The sequence below is a fragment of the Sturnira hondurensis genome, unplaced genomic scaffold, assembly GCF_014824575.4.
Source record: "Sturnira hondurensis isolate 20B ecotype Veracruz unplaced genomic scaffold, ASM1482457v3 Scaffold0024842, whole genome shotgun sequence".
Classification (NCBI taxonomy): domain Eukaryota; kingdom Metazoa; phylum Chordata; class Mammalia; order Chiroptera; family Phyllostomidae; genus Sturnira; species Sturnira hondurensis.
The window spans coordinates 134,395-162,090 of NW_028097473.1; the positions used below are offsets into that span (position 1 = coordinate 134,395).

The 27,696-nt window shown below is 42.8% G+C and overlaps 1 protein-coding gene, 1 long non-coding RNA gene, 1 other non-coding gene and 1 pseudogene across 3 annotated transcripts; 2 read left to right on the top strand and 2 right to left on the bottom strand.

The window, feature by feature from the left end:
• The first annotated feature begins 3,764 nt into the window (after positions 1–3,764).
• Positions 3,765–3,895, top strand: LOC118982057 (small nucleolar RNA SNORA13). Its single transcript, XR_005065472.1, has one exon. It is a non-coding gene; the product is annotated as a small nucleolar RNA SNORA13 (small nucleolar RNA).
• A 6,088-nt stretch (positions 3,896–9,983) lies between these two features.
• Positions 9,984–11,955, top strand: LOC118982051 (TATA-binding protein-associated factor 2N-like; annotated as a pseudogene).
• A 2,122-nt stretch (positions 11,956–14,077) lies between these two features.
• SNX12 (sorting nexin 12) lies at positions 14,078–24,089 on the bottom strand. The gene is made up of 4 exons (XM_037038945.1): positions 23,790–24,089; positions 17,011–17,106; positions 16,328–16,452; positions 14,078–15,923 (listed from the first exon to the last, which is right to left on the bottom strand). Exons 1-4 carry the CDS (start codon positions 23,952–23,954, stop codon positions 15,821–15,823), a joined length of 489 nt encoding a protein of 162 aa, XP_036894840.1. The 5' UTR covers positions 23,955–24,089; the 3' UTR covers positions 14,078–15,820.
• On the bottom strand, positions 19,637–23,664 carry LOC118982054 (uncharacterized). Its single transcript, XR_005065470.1, has 2 exons — positions 22,772–23,664; positions 19,637–22,672 (listed from the first exon to the last, which is right to left on the bottom strand). It is a non-coding gene; the product is annotated as an uncharacterized LOC118982054 (long non-coding RNA).
• Positions 24,090–27,696: the final 3,607 nt, after the last annotated feature.

The window sequence follows — 27,696 nt, forward strand, 5'->3', positions numbered from 1 at the left end:
TAGAATTTGCTAAATATGTTATTTTTTGGTAGTTCTTAATGACTTATGGATAATATTTATAACTTCATTAAATTTTTTAGATCATTTTCAAATGTTGAGCTTTCAAGCAAAAATTAGAATTATGGAAAACTTGTATCTCTACCATAGCCTTGGGAGCTTTCAGACACTTTTTAAGACCCCTGGTGAGAGCAGTGGTGACATTAATGAATACAATTTTTTGACATCATATAATGAATTGTGTCAACATCTGAAAGACCCAAATAACTCAGTAAACCAGTATTTTCCAAATTGTCAATGCATCATGTTATAAAATTATGTGCAGGCAAAATATCTGTTAAAATACAAGGTAGACCAATGGATTTTAATGTAACAAAATATGAAATGGTTTATATGGTTTCAAAATCCACACTGAATAACCTTTAAGAGGCTCCAGCTGCATGGCTCAGTTGCTTGCAGTGTCTTCCCAATGCACCAAGGTTGTGGGTTTGATCCCCAGCAGCACATGTAGGAGTCGACCAGTGAGTGCATAAATTGGTGGAACAGCAGCCCTGACTGGTATGTTATAGTTGGCTGGGCATCAACCTACTGAGCAAACGGTTGCCAGTTTGATTACTGGTCAAAAGTGCATGCCTGGGTTGTGGGGATGCATACAACAGGCAACCAATTGATGTTTCTCTCTCACATCAATGTTTCACTCCCTTTGACTCTCTCTAAAAATAAATAAGTAAAATCTGTTTTAAAAATATGTGGAAAAACAAATCAGTGCTTTTTCTCTCTCTCCTTCCCTCCCTCTAAAGACACACACACACACACACACACACACACACACACGCCAGCTGGTGTGGCTCAGTGGAATGAGTACAGGCCTATGAACCAAAAGGTCGCTGGTTCAATCCCCAATCAGGGCACATACCTGGGTTGCAGACCAGGTCCCTACTTGGGGGCATGAGAGGCAATCACACAGTGATGTTTCTCTCCCTCTGTTTCTCCCTCCCTTCCACTCTCTCTCTAAAAATAAATAAGCAAAATATTTTTAAAAAATTAAAAGCAAACATTCATAGGAAAGAAAAGGCTAGAGTTCATCACCACCAAGCCAGTATTAAAAGAAATGTTAAAGAAAATTCTTTAACAGGAAGGAAAAATGTTTAAAAATATGAATAATGAACTTCGAGTCAAGATGGCTGTGTAGACAGACACGGCTCACCTCTTCACACAACCACATCAAAATTACAACTAAAATATAGAACAACCATCACTCACAAATGGCAGAAAGTGACTTGAATGGAACTCTGACCATTACAGAATTAAAGAAACAACATCCATCCACACTGGTAGGAGAAGCATAGATGCAAAATAGGCTGGTCCCACACCCACTTGTGGTGGATCGAAATTCAGGAGGAATATTTCAGAAGCAAGAAGTCCCAGCCCCACACCAGGCCCCCAGCCCAGGGTTCCAGTGCCAAGAAGATAAGCCCCCACAACTTCTGGCTGCAAAAAAACCAGTGGGGATTTGGTCAATGGAAGAAACTGCTGGAGCCCCAAACACTTCCTCTTAAAGAATCCACACATAGCCTCACCTACTCAGACTCACTACCTCTGAGTTCCAGCACCAGGGTAGTAGCTTGAAAGGCACCAGTGGCATATAGGGAGGCACTAAAGTGTCTGGCATGAGGACCAGCAGAGGCCATTGCCCCTTTTCTAACCATCCTCCCACAGCAGAGTGGGCAAGTTGGTGCCATAGCTGAGACTCCATCAACCTGGCTAACACTCTGACCCCCCTTGGAGATCCCCAGAGACTCTGCCCCACCCAACCTACAAGCCCACCCAAGCTGCTTTTCCATATGAATGGCTGGTCTTGGCTCATGCCGTACAACTTCCTAAATCCTCTCAGACAAGCAACAGCTAGCTTCAGTGAGCCCCAGGCCTGGCACTAGCACCACACAGCCTAGATTCAAAGCTTGGCTTCACCTGGGAACCTCCAAGTCCAGCACAAGTAGCAGCCAACTTAGAGTGCTTTAGAGCTCAAGCAAGGTGGTCCTGGGGCAAAACACAGGTGGGGAATGACCTTGGCCTGCACTATCCAAGAAACCCCAAGATCAGTGAACCCAGTGGACAGTTACAGACTACATCAGAGCACCACCACCCTGTTACTGTACAGCTGATCTTCCATGGACACTGGCCATTGGTGGTAAGTGGTCACAGCCAATCTTTGACCCTGACTGGCCTGGGTAAATCCCTCCCATTGATCTGCCAACAGCAACCAAGACTCAACTACAAGAGGAGGGTGTACTCAGCCCACAAGAAGGGTACACCCTAAGTACCCAGCTAGGTGATAGGTTAGGCTGTGTCACTGGACCCTATAGGACACCTACTACAATAGGGCACACTACCAAAATACAGAGTCAAAGCAGCTCTACCTAATACATAGAAACAAACAGGGAGACTGCCAAAACGAGGAGACAAAGAAACTTGGCCCAAATGAAAGAACAGATCAAAACTCCAGAAAAAGAACTATAAGTGGAGATAAGCAATCTATCAGATGAAGAGTTCAAAACACTAGTTATAAGGATGCTCAAGGAACTTAGTGAGGACCTCAATAACACAGAAAATATCCAGCCAGAAATGAAGAATAGATTGAAATAAAGAACAATTTCCAGGGAAACAACAGTAGACTTGATGAAACCAAGAGCCAAATCAATTATTTGGAACATAAGGAACAAAAACAACCAATCAGAACAAAAAGAGGAAAAAGAGAATACCAAAAAATGAAGATAGTATAAGCAGCCTCTGGAACAACTTCAAGAAGTCAAACATTCACATCATAGGGAAGCCAGAAGGAGAAGAGAAAGGGCAACATATTGGAAATCTGTTTGAAAAAATAATCAAAGAAAACTTCCCTAATTTGGTGAAGGAAATAGACATGCAAGTCCAGGAAGCACAGAGAGTCCCAAACAAGATGGATATAAAGAGGCTCACTGTAAGACACATCATAATTAGAATGCCAAAAATTAAAGATAAAGAGAGAATCTTAAAAGCAGCAAGAGACAAGAAGTTACGGTAGTTCCCATAATACTGTCAGCTGATTTCTCAAAACAAACTTTGCAGGCGAGAAGGGATTGGCAAGAAATATTCAAAGTCATGAATAGCAGGGACCTACAACCAAGATTGCTCTACCCAGAAATGCTATCATTTAGGATGGAAGGGCAGATAAAGAGCTTCCCAGACAAGAAAAAACTAAAGGAGTTCATCATCACCAAACCATAATTTTTTAAAGATTTTATTTATTTACTTTTAGAGAGAGGGGAAGGGAGGGAGAAAGAGAGGGAGAGAAACATCATTGTGTGGTTGCCTCTCAAAAGATCCCTAGCCAGAGACCTGGTCTGCAACACAGGCATGTGCCCTAACTGGGAATTAAACCAGAAACCTTTCAGTTAACAGGCCAGTGTTCAACCCACTGAAACACACCAGCCCGGGTAACCAAACCATTATTATACAAAATGTTAAAGTGGCTTATTTAAGAAAAAGAAGATAAAAATATGAACAACAAAATGGCATATATATATATATATATATATAGAGAGAGAGAGAGAGAGAGAGAGAGAGAGAGAGAGTTGATTCTAAAAAACAAACTAAGCAAACAAGAACACAGACAGAATCATGGATATGGAGGGCATTTTGATGGAGGGCATTTTGATGGTTGCCACATGGGAAGGGGGCATGGGGGAATGGGGCAAGAGGTGAAGGGATTAATAAGCAGAAATAGTTGCCTTTGTGTTGCCCGTTCACTTTTGGAAACGAGTGAATGTGGTGTCAAGAAAGGCATAAACTAAACACTTTGCAGTCCTTTCCTGCCCTTGAATATGTCTTTGGTGTAGGAGCCGCATAAGTAACAGTGTAAAAAAAAAGCAGAAATAGGTAATTACAGAATAGCCACGGGGCTGTAAAGTACAGTATAGGAGTAGCCGTACAGTAAGGTACAGAAATGGAGTAGCCAAAAAACTTATACACATGACCTGTGGACATGAACAATGGTGGGGGAATTGTCTGAGGGAAGGGGAGTGCCAGATGGAGGGAGGCAAAGGGGAAAAAATCAGGAAAACTGTAATAGCATAATCAATAAAATATATTTAAAATAAAATAAAATCATGAATAATAAAATGGCAATAACTATGCAAGTATCTTTATCAATAATTACTTAAAATGTAAATGGATTAAATAATTCAATCAAAAGACATAGGGTGGCTGAATAAGTAAACAAGATCCTTACATAAGCTGCCTACAACAGACCTACCTCACAATGAAAGACACACACAGAATGAAAGTAAAGGAATGGAAGAAGATATTTCATGAAAATATAAATTGGAGTTGGGAGGAGCTGGGGTAGCAGTACTTATACCAGACAAAATAGACTTTAAAACAAAGGCTGTGACAAGAGAAAAGAAGGACCCAGAAGACTCAGCAATTCCACTTCTGGGTATTTATCTGAAGAAACCCAAAACACTAATTTGAAAAGACATATGCATCCCTATGTTCATTGCAGCATTGTTTACAATGATCAAGATATGGAAGCAGCCAAAGTGTCCATCTATGGATGAATTAATAAAGAAGAGGTGGTGTAGCCCTGACCAGTGTAGCTCAGTTGGTTGAGCATCATCCTGTAAAGCAACAGGTCACTGGTTTGATTCCTGGTCAGGGCATATGCCTGGGTTTCAAGGTGGTCCCCGGTTAGGGCCTGTGCAAGAAGCAGCCAATCAAAGTTTCTCTTACACATCCACGTTTCTCTCCCCCTCTTTCTCCTTTTGTTTTCCTCTTCCTAAAAATAAATAAATAAAATTGTTTTAAAAAAGAGGTGGTATATATACAAGGAAGTATTACTCAGTCATAAAAAGAATGAAATCTTGTCACCTACAACAATATAGATGGGCCTAGCAAATACTGTGCGAAGTGAAATGAGTCAGACAAAGACAAATACCATATGATTTCACTTATATGCAGAATCTGAAAAAAACAAAACAAAGAAACAAACAAAATAGGAACAAATGCATAGATACAGAGTGATAGTTGCCACATGGGAGGTGGTTGTGGCGGGGAATGGATGAAAAAGAAGGGATTAAGATGCATAAACTGACAGTTATAAAAACAGTCACACAGATATCAAGTACAGCATGGCGAATATAGTCAGTAATATTGTAATAACTATGCATGGTGTCAGGGGGGTGCTAGACTTATCAAAGTGCTAACTTTGTAAGATATAGGAATGTCTAATCACTAGGTTTTATACCTAAAACTAATATAATATTTTATATCAACTGCAATTGAAGAATAATTTTAAAGGAAAACCTGGAAGCTTACCCACCAAATTGTTAACAGTGTCTACCTTTGGGAAGGGGGAAAAGAGGACTAGGATTGTGGGTATTGGCCAAAGTGTACCTTAACCCCACCTGTGCATAATATTTTGAGGTTTTTTTTTATCACAAGGAGAATGCTCTAGTGTAGAAATAGAGCAAGGAGGTCAAGTCCACTGATCCAAGAAAGAAAGGGGGACTCACTCTGAGTCCAGGCTGAGAGGGCCAATGTGTTTGCTGCAGTTAGGAACTGATGAGTCTAGGAAGGAGCCACTAGGGGTAAAACCAGGCTATAGAGGGGATGGCTAGCTGAAATGGTGGCTGAAAGTTCTGATGGCAGAACTTTCTGGGTCACTTTCTGCTCTCTTCCTGAGACTTAATACAAAGGCCTTCAGTACCACAGAGCTCAGACTCTCCCACTTCCACCCTCTTGAACTTCACCCTGATGCCTGCAAACTCTTTCCACGTTCCTAGTCCCCGATTCCCACTCTCTGGCCCGACCCAGGACCCCAGCTGCCAAGTGAAGGCAGAACTCTGGGCTGGCGGTGGTAGGAGGAGACCTGCAGGCTAAGGCAGGGACCCCCTACGCACCAGATTGGGAGACTACAGGCTGAGTCACTATGACACGCGTGAAGACAATCTGAGACAGGGTGAGGGCGGGGTAGAGGGTAACTAGGTTGCGGAGAACAGGGGTGCAGTTACCAACTAAGCCGCGGGAGCTCGAAGGCAAGCCACAGAGTCTCCCAGGAGCTGCCAGGCAGGCTTCGTTTTCGAAAGCGGCGCCACCGGGTTCCAATTGGTCTCCCATTCCAGCCAACCAGCAGACATCGTCGTGGCCCACCCCTCGATTAAGAAGCCAATCAGAAGAGGGCATGTGCTTCCTACTGCTTAAGACCAATCAAAAGCTTGCTTATTTCTGACTGACATGTAGACAGCCAACTGGAAGAGCAGAGGCCTTCTGTTTCAGTCACCAGCAAGATCTAGGACCCTATCCTTTTCCCAACGGTGCGAATCTAAGGTTTAGCTCTGGGAGAAATGCCCGAAAAAGAGTCCCAAGCTGGAGGGAAAAGTATTATTCCCCTGAGTTTCCAAGGAGGTTGGCCCTGAGGTCAGATGAGTCTTTGGTTCAGCATTTGTTGCTTCTCTGGGCTTGGTCTCAGTGCCAACCTGAGAAAAGTATTAGTCCTGAGAGCACCTCAGATAATGTTGCTTTGCCTCCAGATTAATTGCTTCATTTCCCCTCCCCACAAAGTCTGGCGGGAAGAAGCCTAGGACAGGGGTGTCAAACTCATTTTCACCGGGGCCCACATCAGCCTCGTGGTTGCCTTCAAAGGGCCGCATGTAGAGCTCCTTTCCCCTAGTTAAGGAGTAGTTACATCATCTATACAGTCCTAAAATTCCATTCGGCCCTTTGAAGGCAACCACCCTTTGAAGGCAACCACAAGGCTGATAGAGGCTGATGTGGGCCCTGCTGAAAATGAGTTCGACACCCCTGGCTAGGAACATTCAGAGCCTTTAATTAAGAGTGTTGGTTTGTCTACAGTGAGGAATGGTCGGAATGTTCAACTAGCAGTAATAAATACTGCTTCTAGAACAACCAAAATGTAATATGCGGGGACATTTTTTTAAAACCCAATAGTGGTATTATTACAACTAAATGTACCAGAAAAATGCAAATTAGAACTTAAGAAACACCATTTTCACCAAATAGTTTGGATAATCATCCATTGTTTAATATTTTGCCACTTTTGGCAAAGAAACTTTTTGTGAGGAAATAGGAATTGCTGCACTTTTGGTGAGGAAGCAAATTCTCATTTGCTGTAAGTGGGAACCTAAACTGCACTCTTTAAGAAGGCAACTTAGGCCCTGGCTGGTGTAGCTCAGTGGATTGAGCGTGGGCCTGTGAACCACAGAAGAAGGCAATTTAGTAGCACCTATGGAAATGTAAAATGCAGGCAGCCTTTGACCCAGCAATTCTTTCTTTAAAAATCTATCCTATATAAGCACTAAACACATGATCAAGGTTATATGTAGCACTTGTAATAGTGAATGGAGACAAATTTCCAACAATAAGCGGATCATTACATTGTGATACTATAAGTAGGAAATTTTATACTGCCATTTTTAAAAAACGAGGTAAATTTCCATACACGAATGTGAGAGGAAGTCCACAATACATTGCAAAGTGAAAAAAATTAACTTGCAAAATAGAACATATATTAGCCCACTTTGTTTTTTATTAAAAAGCTATAAGTCCTAGCTGGTGTAGCTCAGTGGATTGAGCACGAGACTGTGAAGCAAAGGGCTGCCGGTTCGATTCCCAGTCAGGGCACATGCCTGGGTTGCAGGCCAGGTCCCCAGTGGGGTACACATGAGAGGCAACCATACATTGATGTTTCTTTCCCTCTCTTTCTCCTTCCCATCCCCTCTCTCTAAAAATAAATAAATAAAATATTTATTTTTTTAAAAAACACTATATACAAGTGTGTGGGTATCCATACATGTATATTGTGTGAATATATGTATATTCATATATTCATATGTGAATATGTATATATGAATATACATATTTTGTGCATAGAAAGGGGTCTGGGAAGACACATACCAAATTAAGTTATTCTTAGAAAATGGGAATAGGGAGAAGGAATAGGGAGAAATCTGTTACTTATTACACATTTATGTTCTATTTGAATTTTGTCAACTGGCATGAATTACTTTTGAATTTTTTTTAAAGATTTTATTTATTTATCTATCTTTAGAGGGGAAGGAGAGGGAGAGAAACATCAATGTATGGTTGCCTTTCGTGTGTCCCCTGCTGGGAGGTGGCCTGCAGGGAACCTGCCTGCAACCCAGGTATGTGCCCTGACTGGGAATCGAACCACGATCGTCAGGTTCGCAGGCCCTCGCTCAGTCCACTGAGCTACACCAGCCAGGGCTTACTTTTGAATTTTTATCACAATAAAATATTTTAACAAAATAGGCACTTGTGTAATCAGAATAACCAGTGAAGTTATACTTTATATATTGTAAATAAGAATAATTTCTTATAGGTATGAGGTGACTATTTCCTTTAAAAATTTCAACTAGAAGAACCTAGAATAAAACTAGGGCAACTAAATTAAATGAACACCAAGTTTCAGCAGGGCACTCATGACTTGGTACAACAGGATGTGGGCAAACAAAATCTAATCAACCTAAGTGAAGAGTCATTCATTTCTTGGAGAGAAAACTATGTTATGGCAAACTCCATCACATGGGAAAAACTGTGCTTTTACCTTTTTGGTGGTTATTACATCCAGGGATTACCGCTTGGCAAAGATTGGAAGAGATTTAAGATACTCTTCCAATCACATTTGCAAATATTGTATAGTCAAACCCCCTCATTTTATAATTAAGAAAACAGGCCCAGAGTGGTGAAGCAATTTGCCTAAGGTGCTACAGCCAGTTAATAGCATAGCCAGCTCCAGAACCCAGGTTGGTATTTCAGGCCCATTACTCTTTCTACTTCTTTTCAGAGTTTTCCTGAGTCTTCATTCTGATGACATGTTAGGAAATAAGTCATAGGAGTACTAGACACCCCTATGTTTAAATGTTAGAAAAATGCATAATAAGAGAAAAATGTATTATCCCATTAGCACAGATGATCGAAAGTTGACTACATGTGGACAAAAAAGATTGCTGATATAATCATACACCATTTTCTTGAAAAGTATTACACAAATTTCTGTGAACTTAACTGTATTTTATTTTTCACTTAAGAACTACTATTGCCCTGGCTCGTTGTGGCTCAGTGGATTGAGTGCCGGTCTGTGAACCAAAAAGTCACCCATTCGGATCCCCAGTCAGTGCACATGCCTGGGTTTCAGGCTGGTCTCTGGTTGGGGCTGTGTTTGAAGCAACCCATCAATTTTTCTCTCACGCGTATTTCCCTCTTTCTCCCTCTCTTACCCTCCCTCTAAAAAAATAAATAAAATCTTTATTTAAAAAAGAATTACTGTTTTATCCAATTTCTGACTGATCTTCAATTGGCAGGATTTCTCATAATACTTTACCTTCAGTTTCTCTATATCAAGTAGTCGATGGTCTATATACAAACACTTAAAACCCCCATAGGAAGTACCCATTTAAAAGAAGCCTGCTCTGACTTAAAGAATTGTTTTGTATTGTTAATAATTATCCCACTTTCGTCGGTTTTGTAAGGAATGAGTTTTCTCTTCTCAAAAGCATAGAGAGCCCTGGCTGGTGTGGCTCAGTGGATTGAGCACAGACCTGTGAATTGAAAGGTCAACTGTTTGATCCCCAGTCAGGGTACATGCTGGGTTGAGGGCCAAGTCCCTGGTTGGGCATGTGTGAGAGGCAGCTAAGTAATGTCTCTCTCCCTCTCTTTCTCCCTCCCTTCCCCTCTCTCTAAAAATAAATAAAGTATGCTTCTCAGTTTTGAAGGGCAAGAAGACTTGGATGTGGGATTCTTTCGGGATCCCATTATTGGGCTATAATGGCCAATCTGACTCCAAAAAGAGGGAATTTATCTGACCTGATAGTTAAAAAGAAGACTGGAGCTTCAGCCACTGTACCAGCTGGCCCTCCAATTCCTCGTACTAGGCAGGGTGTGGGAGCTCTGTTCCACGGCCATTAGTCATGTCAGATTTTGGAAGTTATGGTCAGTCTGGGGGGTGAGCAGCAAAGTTATTCTTCCTATGGAAGTTAAGGCAATCAAGGTTATGGACAAGAACCACAATGCTATTCTGGCTCTAGGCAAACTACTGATTCCTCATGTGGACAGAACTATAGAGGCTATTCGGTATGGATAAAGCCAATCAGGTCATTCACAGTCCTGCAATGGTTATAAGAATCAAAAGCAGAGCGCATATGGCCAGCAATCTTATAATAACCATGGGCAGAAAAACACAGAGTCATCAAGAGGCCAAAGTGGAAGAGTACCTTCATAAGACCAGTCCAACTATGGTGAACAGGATTCACAGGACCAGAAGTCAGGCTATAATCAACATCAGGGTCCATGTGATGATCAGCAGCATGGGTCCTATAATCAAAACCAGCAGTTTGCCCTGCCTGAGTGGCTTAATTGGTTGGACCTTTGTCCCATGCACCAAAAGGTTGTAGGTTCAATCCCCAGTCCAGGCACATACCTAGATTGTGGGTTTGATCCTGCCTCAGGGTGGATAGGAGAGGCAACAAACTGATGTTTCTCACATCGATTTCTCTTTCTCCCTTTCTGTCTCTGTAAAATCAATAAATGTATCCTCGGGTGAGATTTTTTTTTTAAGCCAGCAGTTCTGGCTCTGGCTGGGTAGCTCAGCTGGTTAGAGCATCCTCCCAATACACCAAGGCTGTGGGTTCAATCCCCAGTCAGGGCACATACAAGAAGCAACCAAGAATGCACAAGTGGAACAATAAAACCAATGTTTCTCTCTCTAAAATTAATAAATAAAATTTAAAAAAACATCACAAATTCTACCATTCACAGAAGGAAAATTGCAGCCACCACAAAGATGACTGTCATGATGTGAGTAGGTTTGGAGAAGATAATAAAGGATATGGCAGGTCACAGGGAGGAGGTAGAGGGCATGGAGGATATGACAAGGCTAAAAGAGGTCCTATGACAGGATCAATTGGTGGTGGCTTCAAAAATTTTGGTGGTCAGGATTATAAACCCAGACCAGCTATAGCAACTCAATTTTTGTGCAAGGACTTGGGGAAGGTATGTCGGCAGATCAAGTCAGGGAGTTCCTTAAACAGACAGGACTTATCAAGACAAACAAGATGGGAAAACCAATGGTAAATCTGTACACAGGGAAGCCAAACGGGGAGGCAACAGTGTCATTTGATAACCCTCCTTCAGGCAAGGAAATATTATTTTCAATGGAAAATAAATATTCCACCATTGAGTGGTTTGATGAGGAATACCTTCATGACAATATCATTAAAGGGTCCTTTGTCACCACAACACCTGAATTTATGAAGTGGAAGTGGAGGCGGGTGGTAAAGCTGTGGAGGATACAGAGGCCATGGAGGCTTTCAGGGGAGAGGTGGAGACCCCCAAAATGGGGACTGGGTTTGCCCTAATGCATCACGTGGAAATAAGAACTTGGCTCACAGGAATTCCTTCCATCAGTGCAATGAGCCCAGACCAGAAGACTCTTGTCCCTCAGGGGATTTCCGGGGAACAGGCTACAATGGAGAGAGGGGTTATAGAGGCCGATGTGCAGACTGAGGTGGCTATGGTGGGGGAAGGAGTGGGGGTGATACAGAGGAGACAGTGATGGTGTTGGTGGCCATGATAAAGACTGAAGTGGAGGCTATGGAGGAGACAGGAGTGGTGGCAGCTATGGAAGGGACCGAGGTGGCTATGGAGGCAAAATGGGAGGAAGAAACAACTACAGAAATGATCTGTGCGACCGACAATGCTGATGACTGTCTTGAACATTCCTGTATCTCTGACATAATCCATAGTGAAATAGCCCGAGTTTCTCCTACTGCTTTCCTCATGGCCTCTTGTTGGGTCATGAAATTAAGTGGTATTTGGACTTTTATTTGGGTGGGAGAGCTGGAACAGTTTCTTAGTAACACTCGCAGAAATTTTTCCCTTTAGTCTCCAACTTTCTCTTTCCCAACTCTTGAAGCTAAGTGTGTTGTAAAATATTGCCAAGATAAAAAGTGTTTTTGTAACGCTGTGGTAAAGGCTGCTTGTTTTGTGGAATTAAAAAAAAAGAGACTGGACAACTGGATGCGCCTAGACCTCTTATGCTGTCGCTAGCATTTTCTGGCCTTGTGTAGACATCTCCTGAATTAAAGTATAAGAAGGAGTAAGATCTCCCCTGGCTGGTGTAGCTCAGTGGATTGAGTGTGGGCCTGAAAACCACACGATCATGGTTCGATTCCAGGTCAGGGCACGCGCCTGGGTTGCAGGCCAGTTCCCAGCAGGGGACGCATGAGAGGCAACCATACATTGATATTTCTCTCCCTCTCTCCTTCCCTTCCCCTCTGAAGATAAATAAATAAAATCTTTTAAAAAAAGAAGTAATAAGACCTATGAAAAAAGAGAATGGAATCATGTTTTACTTATACTGTGACCACCCTATTCCGTCCCCAGCCCAGCTTTTAGCATAAGTCTGAACACAGAGGAGGCTGTTAATTAGTACTTGTAAAATCAATGTCACCTGTCCACCATTTTGTTAATATTTTCTTTTACAGCTGTTTTTTCTAATTATTCTCTCATTCTCTAACACTGCTGACTATAAAGTTAGCATTTCTCTCATTACTCTTTTATCTGACAGAGCATCTATTTGTCCTATTCCCTCAGATATCTTAGTCATTTAATTCCAGAAATACCAAAACTCTTCCTCAACTCTGCCCCACCCTTCTACTTCACCTAAACATCGCTGTCACCTTAATTCATAACATGTTGACCACATCACTTTCTATACCTTCTTTCCATTCTCAACTAGCTGTGACTTCCGAAATGACAAGACTGCTACCTCCTAGCATTCCAAACCTTTCCCCAAAACCCACTTTGTGTAGGAATCCACGTCAGAACACATCGGTCAGGTGAAAATATTCACCCATCAACAGTTCTCGGAGTTCATTCACCTTTCTGCCTGCATAAAGTCTATTTGAAAGAAAAAATGCAATTGAACCCTGGCTGGTGTGGCTCTGTGCATTGAGTGCCGGCCTGTAAACCAAAGGGTCACTGGTTCAATTCCCAGTCAGGGCACATGCCTGGGTTGTGGGCCAGGTCCCCAGTAGGGGATGCTTGAGAGGCAACCACACGTGGATATTTCTCTCCCTCTCTTTCTCCCTCCCTTCCCCTCTCTAAAAATAAATAAATAAAATATTTTTTTAAAAATCCCATTGAGGTTAAAAGCCTATAAAAGAAATAGTGTTTGTAGGTGGTGTGTGGGGGTGTCTTAGAGGATAAAACAAATGCACACGTGTTTATGTAACCTATAGCACATGAACACACATACACAGATATACATACACATACTAAATATATTCTACCCAAATTAGAACAAACCCACAAGCTTAAAAACCAAATCTGCTAAATGGGGCACAAACCACAGGTACTGAGCCCTATGGCTACTTCCTGCAAACAGATGCATTCATTACCTCTGTGACAAAGTCAACTCCAAGTTGCAAGGATGAATAATTATTACTACAGGCAGCTAGAATTCCACTTTTTAAAAATGTAAATGAGCCCTGGTTGGTGTGGTTCAGTAGATTGAGCACCAGCCTGCAAACCAAAAGGCCTCCAGTTCAATTCCCAGTCAAGGCATATGCCTGGGTTGTGGGCTAGGTTCCCACTTGGCGGGGCATGTAAGAGGTAACTATTTGAGGTTATCTCTTGCACATTGAGGTTTCTTTCCCTCTTTCTCCTTCCCTTCCCCTCTCTCTATAAAATTTTTAAAATTATTTATTTATCTTTAGAGGGGAAGGGAAGGAGAGAAATATCAATGTATGCTTGCCTCTCATGCATCCCCTGCTGGGAACTGGCCTGCAACCCAGGCATGTGCCCTGACTGGGAATTGAACCGCGATCGTGTGGTTCACAGGCCCGCGCTCAATCCACTAAGCTACACCATCAGGGCTCTATAAAATATTTTTTTAAATAAAAATGTATACAAAACTTATCACTTCAGGAAATTGACCATGTTGCATGATTTCCGCACAATATCCAGACTATCCTAGACAATTAAAAAAACTGGACAACAGAGGCTTGCTTCACAGTGGTTTAATATGAACAGAGTTGAATATGACATTGTCTGACAGAAGAATGAACAGTTGCTGAATAAAAGCCCCGAATCAGGATATATACACAGCAAAAATGGGGCCTCAGGCTCTCAGCACTTGTGCACAATGAAAGAAGTAATCTTTAAAAAAAAACAGTAACAGAGAGTACAAATCAAAAAGGCAGCAACAACACCAACACTGGAGAGGTGGGAAAGGGAGCAGAGCCTCTCTCTTGGGGTTGCACAGCCCCTGGCACAGGCTCAGCAGCTGGAGAGCCTTTCCATCACAGGGAACTTCAATATTTAGATGGGCTCCAAATCCCAGGTCAAAATCCCCTCCTCATCTATCTACTCTGAATCTTGTCTGAATCAGTAATCCTTTTCCCCAAGACCCTGTACAGAGAACTCCAATCCCTCCATGATAGGGCATCTAAGTAGAGAGCTTCCACTTTTGCCCTGACACCAGAGGTGACCTGCTCCCGTCCTACCCCTTGGGATAGATACCGGGCCCCAGCAAACCACTATCTCCCAGACAGAAGCCCAGTAAACTTGCCGGTCTGAAGAAGTTGCTTCAGACTCTAAACTTTTGGGAAACCCATACCCAGCTGTTATCCGTAACTCAACTTCTGGGGAGAACACTGGAGTTCCACGGGAAACAAGTTCAGGCAGTTCAATAACCCTGCGACCAAGCGGAGGGCAGAAGCAGCTCTTGCCCGTGAGCCCTATTCAACAGCTCAAAATGCTTGAGAGAAGTCAGAAAGTATGGGGTTTGTTCATGTGCTTCTGCCCTGGGGCAGCACTAAATGGGATGGGAGAAGGGAGGATGGAAGACAGTGGTGATGCTCTTCCCTGCCACCCAGATATACCTAGGAAATGATCCACTCCCACCTTCAGGGAGTTTCGTGGCAGCAGTGAGTTGCCCTCACCCCTCAAGCCACCCAGCAAACCTACAAAGCTGATCCATAAAGTAGCAGGGAAGGGAGGACTGCTGGCCCCTACTGACTCACCTGCTGGTGAGCAAGAACAGGCAGCTACAGAGGAAAGGGGCTCAGCAACAGGAGCTCCCCTGCTGCCCTATGGCTTTCTGTTAACTCCGAAGCAGCCATGACGACGGGCCCAGAAAACCCGCACACTTTGTTCCCCACAATAAACTGCCTAGATTCTAGGAGGATTGCTGCCATGGAAAGCAACAAGAGGCAGAGAAAGCAACACAAGAAACTGTTGGGAAAAAACCGGGAGCAGGCCTAGAGAAAATGAGGACAGCTTTTGGGTCTCTACCACCTTCCCAAAAAGGAAAAAATTCATGCAGGTAGGAGAGGCAGGGTTTTTCCCTGCTCAGTGTTCCTGGTTAACCTAAGAGTAAGAAAATTCCCCTGGACTTGCAGCATCAGTATGCAGCCAAGTGCCTCAGCAGCACAAGACCCCCGCCCCCCACGTTAGCCTTCTGGCATGGGTAAATGCCTGAGAAATTGCCTTCCAGTCCAATCCCCCCACCCACTCCCAACCCCAAGCAAAGGGCATCTGCCTGTGGTTTCCCACCTCTCCTCAGAGAAGAGGTTCCTAGCAGAGTGCCCACGGTGTAGTCGGGTACCAAGGAACACAATGCCAGACAGTCTATCAGGCCAGGGGATGGGCAGCCAACTTCAGATCAAAGAAAGAGAGAGAGGCTTAGTGTAAAAACCAATATCATTTCAGCAGGAAAGTAGAGGGCAAGTGGTGAGAGGGGCTCCTACTGGCGCACCTTCCCGGGGACGTAGTTCCTATCAATTGCTTCCTCCTGCAGGAACATATGTAGGCAGCGTTCATTCTGGGCCAGTGGGTGCCCCGCAATTCTGCAAAGAGATCAAGATGGTTATTGGTAGTATTTGAGATCAGGGAAAACTTGCAGAGGTTATGGGAGTACGGATAGCGGAGAAAGGAGGAGGTCAGCCCTGAGGTTCGAGCAAGTGGCATACAGCAGCAGGACACCATTTCAACCCTAATATTGTAGAAGGGAAGAGGGATAGAGGGTAAGGGAGGGAAAAGTCCCCAGACACATGCACCATGCAGTGCTTTCTCAGGTCCTGAGGAACGGGATCAGAATTCTGCTCAAAGGAACAGAGGCTTGCTATCCAGTCAACCCAGCACACAATAGGCAGCACACCGTATTACTCATTACAAAAGCGGAGACGGGAGAAACACACAGAAAGACTGAGATGGAAAAGCAGCCAGAGGAGCCCCCGGGAACTTGGCTTACTTGTTAATAAACTGTTCTAGGCCCTGCCTCCTTTCTTCAATGAAGGACTCCTCAAAGATCCCTTCATCTCCTCGAAAAGGGAGCTGCCGCTTCAAGGCTTTCCCAGGCAGCGGTGGTACTACAATCTGCAGGCAGACGCAAAATATCAGCCACATGGGAGAACTCAGAGAGGGAATGAGATGGCAAAGCACTGTATTATTCCTCATTTCCTAAGGCATAGGGTCCATCGTACCCCACAGCCAACAACTTGCAAGAGCAGACCACAAGAACAGCCAGGATGGCTCAGGTCAAAAATTAATCCAACTGTTTTGGTGGGAGGGGAGGTTTACCATCTCTGAAGAAAGGAAATAAACTTCAAATATTCCTCACTTTAACAATCCACTACCATCCATGAATCTAGCAAGGCCTTTCCTGACACTATACTTTCCATGTTTAGCACGTATAGGAGTTATGTGACTTTACTAGCCACTGAGTGAAGTAATACTTTCTCTTTAAGATCTCTCCTAAACTTACCACTTTCAAGTTTCAGAGGTTATTGCCCAGATCCAATATATTGGTATTTGGTAGACAGGGTGTGTTCACCCTCTCCACTGCCTTCAAAATTTCAGTCTCTGATCTTATGCCCTCTCAGCCTATGCAGATCTTGTCCTGCAATGGTGCCACACAGGGAACAGGGCCCATACCTTACTATCTCGCTCCAGCTCATTTTTTAGCCACTCAAAGTCACTGTAGCGCCGCCGTACACAGGATTCCTTCAGCTTGAAGATAGGTAGGTTTGTCTACAGGACAGAACGAGAGAAGAGAGATGGTAAGTAATGTTCGGCCTGTGGTGGCCGCCTGTCAGAACCACAAGGTCCCAATGAAGAAAGAGCTCCTATGGACCATGGTCCTATAACCCCTTCAAAACATCACCACATGAATGCCAAACCTTATCACATCTGCCCTTGTCACAGTGAATGATTAGAAGTCCCTTGCTGTTTAGAATATTTCCTACAAGTAAACTTGAAGTTACATGTAAGTATGTACGTACAAGGGTTTTCACTGCATGTTACTATTTGTAACAATAATAAGTGTTCATTAATAGGTAATTGGGTAAATGAACATAGTACGCCTATACACTGGAATACTACACAACTATGAAAAGAATGTAAAAGACTATGCCAGTATGAAAAGATATTAAGCATTATAATCAAGATAATCAAGATATAGAACAGTATATATAGCTTGCCTCTACTTGTATTTTTAAAGGGATTTGTATAAAAATTAATCAAAATGGATCAAAGACCTAAATGTAAGGTCTGAAACAATAAATTACATAGAAGAAAACATAGGTACTAAACTCACAAACCTTGGTCTTCGAGAAGATTTTATGAATTTGACCATAAAGGCAAGGGAAGTAAAGGCAAAAAATAAGTAAATGGGACAATATTAAACTAAAAAGCTTCTGCAGAGCAAAAAGAAACATCAACAAAACAAAAAGACAAAACCTAATGGGAGATGATATTTACAAACAACCCCTCTGACAAGGGGTTAATACGCAAAATATATGAAGAATTCATATAATTCAACACCAAACACACAATCCAATTAAAAAAATGGGCAGAGGACCCAAACAGACATTCCTCTCAAGAAGACATATAAATGTCCAACAGATATATGAAAAGATGCTCAGTTCACTAGCTATTAGGGAAATGAAAATCAAAACTGCAATGAGCTACCACTTCATACCCATCAGAATGGCTACTATCAACAACACAGGCAGTAACAAATGTTGGGAGAGGTTATGGAGAAAGAAACTCTCATTCACTGCTCGTGGGAAAGTCATCTGGTACAGCCATTTTGGAAACAGTATGGCAGGTCCTCAAAAAACTAAGAATATAGTTACCACATAACCCAGTTATCCTTCCTCTGAATATTTACCTGAAAAGCTCAATGGAAAACATTTATTCACAAAGATATATGCATCCTTATGTTCATTGCAGCATTATTCACGGTGGCCAAGACGTGGAAAAAAACAAAGCATCCTTCAGTAGATGACTGGGTAAAGAAGATGTGGCACAAATATGCAATGGAATACTACTCAGCCATAAGAAAAGATGGAATACTGAGCTTCATCCAGGCACTTAAGAGAATCTGAAATGTGTCCATTCATTTTTCACGGCGTGGACAAGCTCACCTCTGACTGAAGGAAACACTATGAACAAGGGAAATATCCCAGGAGTAGCTGCTATTTTATGCATTCAGATGAAGATATTCAATCTCAGCTCTCCTAGGGATCTTTAGACCTTGATGAGATCCTATTTGCATTAATGGAAGCTATGAAAGTCAAGTGTGTAGGCCAGTACTGGAATGTCGGAAGGGTAATGAGATGAATTAAGAAAAGAAACATTTAGTCTGATCAGTTAAATCTTTTAATGAGCTTTCCTAGACAGTGATTAGCAGAGAAAACTTAGTCTGGAGTAGACAAAGAGGAGTCCACGGAGACGGGGCACAAGGACCTTGTACTTAACTCAAGGTTATATGATTCATCAAGACTTCTGTGTTTAACCTTCTTTGCTTTTTGAATGATTACAATTTACTATTGTATATAAGTCAGTCCTCTCTACACACAAGTAAAGTTGTTTAGTTTATTAAAAACAGCAAGCATTTTGTGAGTGCCTGCTCTGTGCTAGGCACTTTTACATGTAACTTAACTATCATAACCATGAGTTCTGATATTAAAATCAGGCTTACTTGTGACTAACACTTTGAGTTTCTCATTTAATTGTCTGTCCTCTGAGCTACTGTCTAATTCCCCTGAGGCACAAACAGGGCGTTTTATTTTCACCACTGTGTCCTCAAGAACGTTGACTACGTGAGGCATTCAGGCTCTGAAACATGGTTAATGAATGGATGACCCACTGCCTTCAATTTCCAGTCTCCTTTTAGGGCCATTCTTTATCTCCATAACCTTTACCACTGTTTTTGTAAAGCTTCACAAGGTCTTTATTTTGTACCCTGTTGTATTCTAGCATATTATTTGGCTCGATAACACTTACTAAATTTATGGTTGAATACCAAAAAAAGATGAAATACTGCTATTTGCAACGGCATTGAGGGGCCTTGAAATTATCATGCTAAGTGAAGTCAGCCAGTCAGAAAATGCTAAAAACCATATGATTTTACTCATATGTAGGATAGAAAACTGAAACTCAGACAGACAACAGTATGGTGGTCACCCAATGGAAAGGGGTGGGGGTGGTAAAGGGTAAAGGGGCCTAATATATGGTGACAGAAGACAAACTGAGCTTGGTGCTGGGTACACAAAGCGACATGCAGATCTAGTATCACAAAATGTATGCCTGAAACCTACATGATCTTATTAATCAATGTCACACCAATAAATTTAATAAAACATAAAAGGGGTTTGTATATGTGTATATATTTATATTTATGAAGTCACTTGATGAAAAGATAGTGAGTGACTTTGGAGAATAAAATCAGACAACTGGAATGGGTGGGTCACATTTTTCATTGTACAATTTGAATTTATCATGTGCATGTATTACATTTTCCACTGGAAAGTGAATTTAAGTTCCCTGTAAAGACTGTAAGACAAGCACTTCCAAGGTACGCCTTCCTTTGCTTTTCCTGCCTAAGTCCTCTCCATTCTACAACTCTCCGCTCCAGTCCCACTTCATCGGGGAAGTCTTTCCTAACAATACCAGTTGAATTTATTGGCCTGCCTCTCCTCCGAACTCTTATGACAATTATACTGCAGCACTGCCTGATAGACTTGTTTTATGCCTCATGCTCATCTTGCTACCTAACTGTAATTTCATGGAAATCGGGAGCCAGGACTACTTCTGCAAGCCCTGAAATACAGACTATGCAAGTTACTTGATAAATATTCAATTGATTCACAGAGGTCCTATATGTCTGTTTACCTGTTCCTAATCTAGAAAGTGCAGCAGAAAGAGCAATTACACTTGGTTGGCTTAGTTCGGCTTGCTCCCTGATATAAATCAGCTTATTCCCACATCTTAATCATTGAGAATTTTCCTAAGACTCTATGGCAACATGAATCCCCAACAAACAAAAGAGCCCTGATCCTCACTCTTGCCTACATGTTCTAAACAGAAATGGCCAAACACATGTATTAATAGTGACTATATTTCCCAGCAGCCAATTCAGATCAGCAGATGGAAATAAAAGGAACCAGTTTCTCTCCTTTCTCCACAATTGCCTCACGTCAGGAATTAAGCATCTTGGAGCTATGCTAGGGCTTCACACAGTCCTCACTATATCATGCTTTGTAGTTCTCAAGTCTGGAAATTATTTTATCAGGATCCAGGTATTATATATAGGTCATCAAAAGCCAAATAACTAGCTGACTTCTATTAGTTACAAGTCTATCCAGGATCAAGGTCCAAGGAAGGTCAATGACTTAAAGTGGCGTGAGATATAGGTAAAGTAATATTTTATTATCTAAACAGTCCTTTAGAAGACTAAATAAGAAACTGGAAACTGTGGTTTCTTCAAAAAGAGGAATCTCTGGAGAACAGTGAGAAGGAGACAATTTTTACAGGGTACCTTTCTTATACCTTTTGAATCTTGTACCATGTGCATGTATTAACTCTTCAAGATAACCCATTAGAGAAAACATTCTCAGAATTTTGCAAGAGATATATATGTGTATCAAATCATCACATTATAAACCTTAAATTCACACAATGTTGTATATCAATTATATCTCAATAAAACTAGGGGGGAGTATATCCTACAAGAAAAACAACGCTTCAGTATCACGTGATTCTAGGTTTCTACCGCAGTTCATTACAAATACTATGCTCCTTAAAAGTGGAACCTTAACTAGTGGGCTTTTACAAAAGCCAACAGAAGGACCAAAGAAAAGAAAAAAATACTGAGTAGATTCTTCCAAGACACAATGAAACCACCCACTGCCATTTTGTAAACTTCCTCCTTTGGCTTACAAAAATTCTATTCTTTCCCTACTTCCACAGGATGGTGACAATAATGGCCTTTCATCTTAGCACCTAGCCATCTAAGGAAGGGGCTAACTGTGTCCTAGGCTAGCCCCCCAGCTCCAACCTACAAACCACATGAGAAAGACGGGATTGTGTAGTGTAAAATATAGAGTCCTTCGGATCTGATAACCACAAAGTCAATGGAAAGGAGAGAAGAAGCAAAGTTCAAGTCCACAGGACCACTGACATTGGAAAATTCCCATACACATCATGTCAAGTCACCAGGACACCTCTCCAGACTCCTCATATCTTGGGGAGATGGGAGGGAGGGAAAGAATTCTTTCATGAGCAAAATGTGAGACAGCAGCTTCAGAAATATTTAGCTAGTACGCAAAGGGAAAAAGTCAGTGCCATCTGCTTCTACCTTTCACAATGCCTAACTCCCAAAGCCCACTCTCTGAATCGCATGCTCCTATAAGGCCTACTATGATCAATCGCTTAAAATAGCAATTTAAAACCAAATGACTTTTGCCAATTTTTCCCCAACACAGAGTTGAACAAAAATGTTAAAAGCTTATGCAGCTTATACATTGGCATAAACCATACAAATTAAGCCCACAGAACTAGGAACTGCCACCAACCCTATCATCACTGTACAATTGTGCCAAGGACTGATGAAGAGCTTAATGGGTAGAAATACTTTGCACACTAAAGTAAGCATCACCAGAGACTATCGTGTAAAGGAGAGAATATGATGGGCTTTGGAGTCAGACAGACCTAGGTTCAAATCCCTGCCCCGCTACTTATTAGCTTTGTGTACTTGGGCAAGTTACTCAAAATTGCATTCCTCCTTGGTTTCTGATCTATAAAATGGAGTTTCGGTAAAGATCTGGAAACTAAAACCTAATTCAGTGCCTGGCATGTAGTAGGCACTAGCCAAACAGTCCCGGTTGTTAACAAAATGCCTTATTTCATTCATACTTCCTAAGGTTCTTGGGCAACGCATCAAGACAATGTCTCCAAACTCCACAGTAGAGTCCTTACACTGAACAAGTTATGCCGAGGTTTCCTAGCTTTTATCCCATATTGAGGGATCTAACTTCCATTCTTCCCTCCAAAGATGATTTCAGATAGTTCTTATATAGATGAGTGTTCTCATTTTTTGCTATTTGCTTCCCTTTCTTCAGTCTAGACTTTGCCAGACTTGGAATTTGGAGACTATCATTTCTCAATTAGATTTCAATGCCCAGTAGGAGAGCACATGCGTTCATTCAATTCATTCGTTCAAAAATGGAAGCGCACACACACACACACTTTTAGGTCTTCAAATGCTGTTTGAGCAGCATGCTGTCCACAGAGAATAGTCTGGCCCTCTAGTCTGAGAAAACAACATAAGGAGAATTAGACAATCATCCTCAAACTTTTTCTGCCTGTAACCACTTCAACTGGCAAAGAACCTGCAAACCATGTACTCTACTTGCACATTCCATCCTTGCATTGTGGACTAAACGCTAGAGAGTAAAGTTCTCTGTAGTATATACAGTGGAAGAAGACATTCCACTCCTGGGGCAGTCCTGAAATGCCAGACATTAACGTAACTACAGACCAGGGTCTGATTCCAAAGGTTAATCTAGGAGAGAAAGGGCAAATGGACACTCATATACAGAATATGTAAATGAGAGCCTACAGGCATTGAAATAAACATTCTGGATACTTCAAATCTGCTGGATAAGTATAGCATAAGAGCAGCGACTGACAATCCACCACTCCCAGTACAAGGCCTGGTTTCACTGAGACACAGCGTGTCTCTGAGAAAACTTAAGGAGAAAACACTTCTCTCCTTCAGATTCTAATTCTACATAAGTGTAGAAAGCACTCAGCCTCAAGGAGACTCCCTTTATTATTTCTTCTCCACCAAGCCTACTGTCTTCTTATCCTGGAATGTCATCTTCCTTTTAATCCAGGCTTTGCTCTAACTCCATCATCCCTGGGAGACCTCATTAGTACCAAGCAGGGCCTTCCTGACCTCCCTCTTCAGGCAGACTTCCCACAACCTAGTTTAGTGAGGGGTCCCAGCGATATCTTGCCTTGGCTTTCCATCCCCCAGCCCTCTTCCACACTTCCTTCCTCTGTTGCTACAGTCACGATTCCTATTTCCTTGAACTGCTCACTTCAAGCTTCTCCATCCTCCCCACCCTGTCTAACCATGCTTCACTTCTTGCTCATGGGTACTTGTTTTCCCTCAAGCTGGTCTGACGTCCCCCTCAGAGGAGTTTTCGGAATCCTTGGACCACAACCGAGTCTGCAGACCTCACTCCAAACCTATTCAGCCCGGGACCCCCAATTGTGGCTTGCAAGCGCCTTCTCGACTGCTAGGCGCCCCCGCGGCAGCCTCCCCCCCCCTCCTCGCCCTCCTCGCCCTCCTCGCTCTCCTCGCCCTCCCCGCCCAGCTGTCCGGTCCTCCCCTCAGCTGTCTTCCTCACCCCGTGACTCACCCGCATGCGAACCTCATAGGTGGTGAAGCGCGCGCGGCCCACGCCCACCGTCTGTGGATTAAAGATGTCGATTTCCAGGAAGTTACTTGGCGGCCCGTAAGCGTCGGTCAGGTCCTGCGGCTTCGAGTTAAGGCGCCGAGTATCAGCAACGGCAGTGTCCGACATCTTCCCGAAGGAGCGACCGGGACCAGGGAAGGGGGGGTGGGGAACACAGGCCGGAGGCAGGAGCGCGCACGGCCCCTCCCGCTTGCAAAATCACCAGCCAACCCACAGACTGCGGCGCCGCGCACGCGCGCCCACGCCTGACGCACGCAAGCACGTGCACGCAAGTCCTTCAGCAGGGGCCCAGCACTCTGAATAGCGGCCTAGCCGGCAGCTGAGAGTACTGTACCCAGGAGGCCGTATTCAGGCTTCCGGGCGGTATTTGTGGCCGCCCGGGAGCCTGCATCCCCGGAACGCGCCACCCAGTATCCTGGGAAGCACTACCGGCTGGGTCCTCCAATCGGTGTTCCTCAACGCAGGAGATCGCCTTAGACCATGCGTGTATCAATCAGCAGTTGGCACTGCCCTGCACGCTAGGGTTCTACAGTGATAGGCCGAAGTCCTGTGACCTGAATAAGTCAGGGTTTTGCGCGAAAGTAGAAGCGTGGCTTCCAGAGGGTGCGGTCCCAACAATAGTATTGACCATCTAGAATGCAGCCCCGCCACTCGTGCCACAGACAGTTTCAATACCTGCCCCGCGCAGTTGAGCTCACAGTGAGAACTATCTATGGTGCCAGGGAAGCAGTGAGAATGGATGGAGTAAACAAGGATGATTTCTCCTACTCACTTTTCAGGAATATTTGGGCATATCTTCATCCTCCGCTTGCGGCCACATAAAAGCAAAGCCAAGCTGTACTCAGACAGGTTTCTTGGCAAATTGAGGGCACTTGTTTCGTACCTTCCATTCTCTACTCTGCAAAAGTCCATACTTGGCACTACTCTGAGGTTGTTTGCAACCCGTAATGGCGATAGAATACGTGTCTACATGAGAATGTCTATAGAAACAAATATTTATGACTAATTTACACATAGCGCACATGAAGAACTAGTGCCCAAGATTAAGGGGAGTGACTTTAGGTCTTTCTTTTTCCTCCTTGCACCTGCCTTCTGCTCAGAAAAAAAGTTCCCACATCACTAATGGCCGAAATTCTTTCAACGGAGTACAAGGCCCTATAATTTCACAATTAAGTTATTAAATTGAGTTTAGCCAATATCTACTGAGCAACTACTTATGTGCCAGGCACCCTGCTAAACGCTAAAGACCTAGAATTGAATAAGAGACTCACTGCCCTAAAAGAGTTAACATTCTAGAAAGTGAGACAAGCAAATAAAACTAAGATAATGTGACAGATACAAAATAAGCAAATGTTCAAAGCAGCGCTTAGGACATGAATAATTGGAGGAATTAGGGAATGTTTCTGGAGGAGGAAATATCTGAGTTTCACAGACATGAAAACATATAAAGGAAAAATAGGAGTGGAAATGGAGAAAGGTAATTTTCTACAGAGGGAGTAACCTGCAGAGTCATCCCAATAAGCCACAACATGATGTTTTTAAGCAATCATTGTCAATTCAGAGGGTGTAATGGAAGTTCTTAGAGAGGTAGGCTGGCTGGGGGTGGGCAGATGAGGGTGATCCTTCTATATTAAGGAAAGTATCTCAGGCTTTATGATGTAGGCAATAGGGAGCCACTGAAGTGTCTCCACGGGGAAAAGACATGATCAGATTTGTGTCTTACAAGCATTATTTTGCAGGCAACATGGAAGATCTATTTGGAATGGAATGCGACTAATTATGAGAGTACCGCCAAGAACATTTGGAATATGTGGCGATGGTGTCGGTAACTAGTAGCTATTATTACTATTTGAGAGGAGAAGGAGAAAAACGAAAAAGGACTCCTAGATTTCTGATTTACACAACTAGGTGGATGCTGGTACCACCAACAAACACTGAACATCGGAATTACAGAAAGAAAAGTAAGTTTGGGAGGGAAGACAATGAGCTCAGTTCAGATAAATCTGGGGTGTCTGTAGGACATCCAGATGGAGCTTGTCCAGCAGGCAGCTGGAAATACTGGCCTGGAGCTCAAGGCTGTGATTACTTAGATAGAGATTTGGGAGTCAGCATACAGTGTGGAAGGAAAAAATGTGAAGAGGCAAGGAGAGAAGATTTAAAAGTTGGGGAAGGCATGCAGGGTCAATGAGAGTGTAAATCTACAACTTTCTGGGGGGCAAATTGGCATTATGTGTTTTTGAAACCATTTGACCTCGAGAAACCTGTAATACTGGTTGTCTCTGGACAGCAAAACTAGAGGAGTCAGACAGCAGGGAGAATTCTTTTTCATTTTCTTCTCATTTATGTTCAAGTACTTTTTTATTTAAAAATATATATTTTTTAAAGATTGTATGTAATTTTAGACAGAGAGGAAGGCAGGGAGAGAGGGAGAGAAACATCAATGTGCTACAGGGACACTGATTGGTTGCTTTTTGCATGCCCCACCAGGGATGGGGCCCCCAACTCAGGCATGTGCCCTGACAGGAAATTAAACCAGCACCCTTTTGGTTCTCAGGACAGTGCCCAACCCACTGAGCCACACTAGTCAGGGCTGTACTTTGAAAATATTTTAATGTTATTTACCAGAACTTTGACTCAAAACTTCATTTTCAACCGTTTATCCTGAGAAAATAATCAGATAACCACATAAGAATACCAGAATACAGACCTTGTCTACAAATAAATAATTTTTCATTTTACATAATGTAATATTTTGTAGCCATTTTTTTCTGATCTGTGAATTTGTTCATATGACAAGTCTTACAAAGGAGTAGTGGATTCTATGTTTTACAGACTGTATCTCAGTCAACTTCATCATAAAACTCAGTTTCTCCTAAAAAGGGCCAAATTCAGGGTTTTCCAATGTATCCATTTCAAACAATGTTCTGTGCTCTTTGATATGAAATGAAATGATGCACATGAAAAAGTGAAAAAAGCTGGTAAAATATTGTAATATGATATCATTTGTACTACTGAATATGATATATAATAATTTTAAAGACTTGAAGGATTTAAATCAGTGTTAGCCGTAGTTACTTCTGTGTGGTGGGGTTTCAGTTGGATTTTATGTTTTTATTTATAGTTTTTAAAACAATGAATGTATTATTTTAAAAATACTTTTATTTATTTTTAGAGAGAGGGGAAGGGGGACAGAAATAGAGGGAGAGAAACATCAGTGTGGGGTTGCCTTTTTTTGCACACCCCCAACTGGGGACCCGGCCTGCCACCCAGGCACGTGCCTGGATTGGGAATCAAACCGGCAATCCTTTGGTTTGTAACCCACGCTCAATCCACTGAGCTATAGCAGCCAGGGCCATATTATTTTTTAATCATAAAAAAAAATTGGCCCTGGCTGGTGTAGCTCAGTGGATTGAGCGCAGGCCTGCGAATAAAAGGATCATGGTTCGATTCCTAGTCAGGGCACATGCCTGGGTTGCAGGCCAGTCCCCAGTAGGGGATGTATGAGAGGCAACCATACATTGATATTTCTCTCCCTCTCTCCTTCCTTTCCCCTCTAAAGATAAATAAATAAAATATTAAAAAATTAACCCTGGCCGGGTAGTTCAGTTGGTTAAAGCATCATCCAGATATGCCAAGGTTGCCAGTTCCATTCTGTCAGCGTACATACAAGAAAGCAGCCCTGGCTGGTTTTTCAAACCAGGGGGTCACCAGTTTGATTCCCAGTCAGGGCGAATGCCTGGGTTGTGGGCCAGGTCCCTGGTTAGGGGCATGTGAGTGCGACCACACGTTGATGTTTCCCTCTCTTTCTCCCTGCTTCCCCTCTGTCTAAAACTAACTAAATAAAATCTTT